Source organism: Nanorana parkeri, unplaced genomic scaffold, assembly GCF_000935625.1.
Source record: "Nanorana parkeri isolate BGI_ZX_2015 unplaced genomic scaffold, ASM93562v1 scaffold1562, whole genome shotgun sequence".
Taxonomy (NCBI): domain Eukaryota; kingdom Metazoa; phylum Chordata; class Amphibia; order Anura; family Dicroglossidae; genus Nanorana; species Nanorana parkeri.
The window spans coordinates 307110-311087 of record NW_017307830.1 but is presented as its reverse complement, the minus strand read 5'-3'; the positions used below and the strand labels follow the sequence as shown (position 1 = coordinate 311087).

The following is a 3978-nucleotide window of genomic DNA, read 5'->3' as shown; positions in this document are numbered from 1 at the left end:
GGGGGGGGGGGTATATTGGGCAGCAAGTGAACATTTTTTCCCTGAAGTTGATGTGTTGGAAGCAGAAAAAATGGACAAGTGTGAGGATTTGAGGGACTTTGACAAGGACCACATTGTGATGGCTAGACGATCGGGTCAAAGGAACTCCAAAGCTGCAGCTCTTGTGGGATGTTCCCAGTCTGCAGTGTTCAGGACCAACCAAAAGCGGTCCAAGGAAGGAAAACGGGTAAACCAACGACAGAGTTATGGGTGGCCAAGGCCCATTAATGCACGTGGGGAACAAAGACTGGCCCGTGTAGTTCTGATCCAATAGAAAAGCTACTGTAGCTCAAATTGCTGAAAATTCTGGTTCTGACAGAAAGATGACTGAACACACAGAGCATCGCAGTTTGTTGTGTATGGCGCTGCGTGGCCGCAGACCGGTCAGGGTGCCCATGCTGACCCATGTTCATCACCAAAAGCGCCTACAATGGGAACGTGAGCATCAGAACTGGACCACAGATCAATTGAAGAAAGTGGTCTTGTCTGATGAATCGTGTTCTTTTACATCATGTGGCTGGTCAGGTGTGTCATTTACCTGGGGAAGAGATGGCACCAGGATAGACTATGAGAAGCCAGCGGAGGCAGTGTGATGCTTTGGGCAACGTTCTGCTGGGAAACCTTCGATCGTGCCATTCATGTGGATGTTATTTTGACCACCTACCTAAACATTGTTGCTGACCAAGTACACCCCTTCATGGAAATGGTATTCCCTGATGGCAGTGGCCTCTTTCAGCAGGATAATGCACCCTGCCACACTGCAAAAATGGTTGAAGAATGGTTTGAGGAACACAACGAGTTTGAGGTGTTCACTTGGCCTCCAAATTCTACAGATCTCCAGCCAATCGAACATCTGTGGGATGTGCTAGAAACACAAGTCTGATCCATGGAGGCCTCACCTCACACCTTACAGGACTTAAAGGATCTGCTACCGACAGCTTGGTCCCAGATACCCCAGCACACCTTCACAGGTCTAGTGGAGTCCATTGCCTTGACGGAGCAGGATAAGGGGGACCTGCTCAGTATTAGGCGGGTGGTCATAATGTTATGGCTGGCTGATGTCTTTTATATCTGCTTGGAGTAGAGCTTTAAGAAAGCATCCTGCACTCCATAGCATTTTTATGGATGAGATCTATTACTTAGCCTTAAGCTATGTGCACAGCATTGGGAAAAATCAGGGAACCACTCACATCTGGAGTAATAGGAATTCTGGGAAGCTCCATACACAGTACTGTTGCAGAATTGCAAGTAGAAAAAACATTTTCTGCAGTTTTAGAAAAGCAGAGCTGCCTGCAAAATAAAAAATGATTTTTAAAACATGAATTCTTGTGTGACCGTTATACACTTTGTAGCATTATAAGTCCTGGAGATGATGGAAAGACAATGGGCGCCAGTGACATTTATGGGCCTGCAGCTCTATAGACATTGCATTGTCTTATGTGCCACAGCAGCAGTATTCTCACCCATCAAAAATTCCTTCCCAATAAAAATAACCTGACAGAGGTTATGAGGAGGGGGAACCAGGGCCGATCTATGCAAATGATCAGAGGGCATCATACAGATCTTATATACAAACATATAGTTGTGGGATTTACAGTAATATCTGCATGGAGGGCGGTGATGTCACTCCTGTATAATATACACTATTGCCAAAAGTATTGGGACAGCCCTCCAAATCATTGGGTTCAGGTGTTCCAATCACCTCCATGGCCACAGGTGTATAAAATCGCGCACCTCGGCATGCAGACGCTTCTATAAACATTTGTGTATGCTCCCAACTTTGTGGGAGGAGTTTGGGGATGGCCCCTTCCTGTTCCAACATGACTGCGTACCAGTGCACAAAAGCAAGGTCCATAAAGACATGGGGGAGTTTGGGGTGGAGGAACTTGACCGGCCTGCAGAGAGTCCTGACCTCAACCCGATGGAACACCTTTAGGACGAATTAGACCGGGGACTGCGAGCCTGGCCTTCTCCAACATCAGTACCTGACCTCACAAATGGTCCAACATTCCCATAGACACACTCCTAAACCTTGTGGACGTCTTCCCAGAAGAGTTGAAGCTGTTATAGCGGCAAAGGGCAGAGCCAACTCAATATTGAACCCTACGGACTAAGATTGGGATGCCATTAGAGTTCATGTGCCTGTAAAGGCCGGCGCCCCAATACTTTTGGCAATATAGTGTATCTAATATCTGGTGAGTGGTGATGTCACTCCTGTATAACATAACTTGAGCGGTGAAGTAATTTTTATAAAGTAGGGATGCACAGATACTAGAATTGCTATCGGTGCCGATACCAAGTATTTGGGCGAGTAATCGCCCAAATGCTCCGCTACCAAAACTATTTCTTCTGACCGGCAGTGCCGTAGGGGAACATGGAGCCGCCTTCCTGGGTAATCAGGAAGCCGGGTGACGAGTAATGACCTGCCACCCGACTTCCTGATTTCACGGGAAGTTGGCTGCATGCTAGCAGAAGCACCGGCATCGGTACCGGCAAGTACCGAAAGCAAAATACAAGTAGTCGACTTAGATATCGAAAAACTGTTATCAGGGCATCCCTAGTATAATATATTACTTGTGTTACAGAAATGGTAGAGGAAAGACCTCTAGATATTAGAAATCAGCACAACACAGAAATGGGAATTAAATCGATTTTATTAGAAAAAAAACCTCCATTGTTCTTGGCATAAAACGGCTCTGAAGAGAACAGTAAAGTCCAATCACACGGCGCCCAGCTCCCAACAGTCGAACTTTCCAGATCCTACAAATTGAAACTACATCCGCGCCATTAAAAGGCCGCGGCTCTCCAGACTCCGCAGAGGGGGGTACAGTTGACTTGAGGGGGATCTGCCCCTCTGCTTACATGTGGTGGGACAACCAGCAACTTTGAATACCCAATTGTAAAAAAAAAAAAAAAATATTATTTGGTGTATTGAGCACCCTGGACAAGACAGACTACGGCCATCATCTGGAATTTTCCGTTGCCCGATGCTGCCGGGCAACAATTACCCTAACAGAAAAGACAAGAGCGGGACACAGTGTGATCCAAATTCATTGCCGGTGGCCGCACTGGGGATGTGCAGGCCGGCATAAAAAAAAAAAAAAAAAAGAGAGGGACAGACAGCGCTGGATCTTCAGGAGATGGGCCGTCTGGGGAGGTCATTTTTGGCGCAGTGTTTTCATCGCGGCACTTCATACAAAAAAAAAGGTCCCGGGTGTTGGTGTAAAAAGGACGCGTCTCAGTTCTTCTTGGGTTTGGGTGTGTCGTACTTCCTCTTGCTGGAGTACCAAAGGAGGAGGGGGATCCCGATGGATGGCAGAGTCATCACCCCAAAGGCTGCCCAGTCCAGCTGAGTAACAATAAAGAGAAGTCAGCACAAAGATTCACCGAGAGGCCTAAGTAACCCCGTGTGCTTGGCCAGGCAACCTAGTGTCACCACTTTATTCCATAGAGGCCAACTGCAGCTTGTGGAGGCTACAAAAATCAGGCTTGTCATCTAACTAGCTCTGCTCTTACTCCTGTACACCCCCCACAGACCCGAGCAAGTATCACTTTTCCATTATGGGCTCGCTTATTCGGTGAAAACGTTGTCATTGCTTAAGATGCATTGTTTGGGGACAGACTAGGCTTTCCTTTGGCTATACTGTCTGAAACAGCTAAGGGAAGGAAGGAGTTAATTATGGATGATTATGGCTAACTAAGGGTTAAAAAGGAATTCAATAGGCAATACTTTTTTTTTCTTCAGAGTTTGTTTATCTGATGTTGTCATCTGCAGATAAAAAAGGTCACACCTCTGATCTACATATGACTGAAGAAGTAAATACAATGAAATAATACTGTTACATTGTATTTGCTTAATGACACCTGATTTCCCCCCCTAGACATTCCCCACTAATCTCTCCCCCCGCCCCCTCTAGACATCCCCACTAATCCCCCCCC

At 46.6% G+C, this 3978-nt stretch overlaps 1 protein-coding gene across 1 annotated transcript in view; it reads right to left on the bottom strand.

Moving 5' to 3' along the window:
- Nucleotides 1–3265: 3265 nt before the first annotated feature.
- SSR2 (signal sequence receptor subunit 2) overlaps nucleotides 3266–3978 on the bottom strand; it is a 6894-nt gene continuing 6181 nt past the window's right edge. The window contains exon 6 of the mRNA XM_018570609.1: nucleotides 3266–3388. Coding sequence (XP_018426111.1) covers nucleotides 3278–3388 — 111 coding nt within the window. The 3' untranslated portion in view covers nucleotides 3266–3277. The remainder of the gene's footprint in view (nucleotides 3389–3978) is intronic.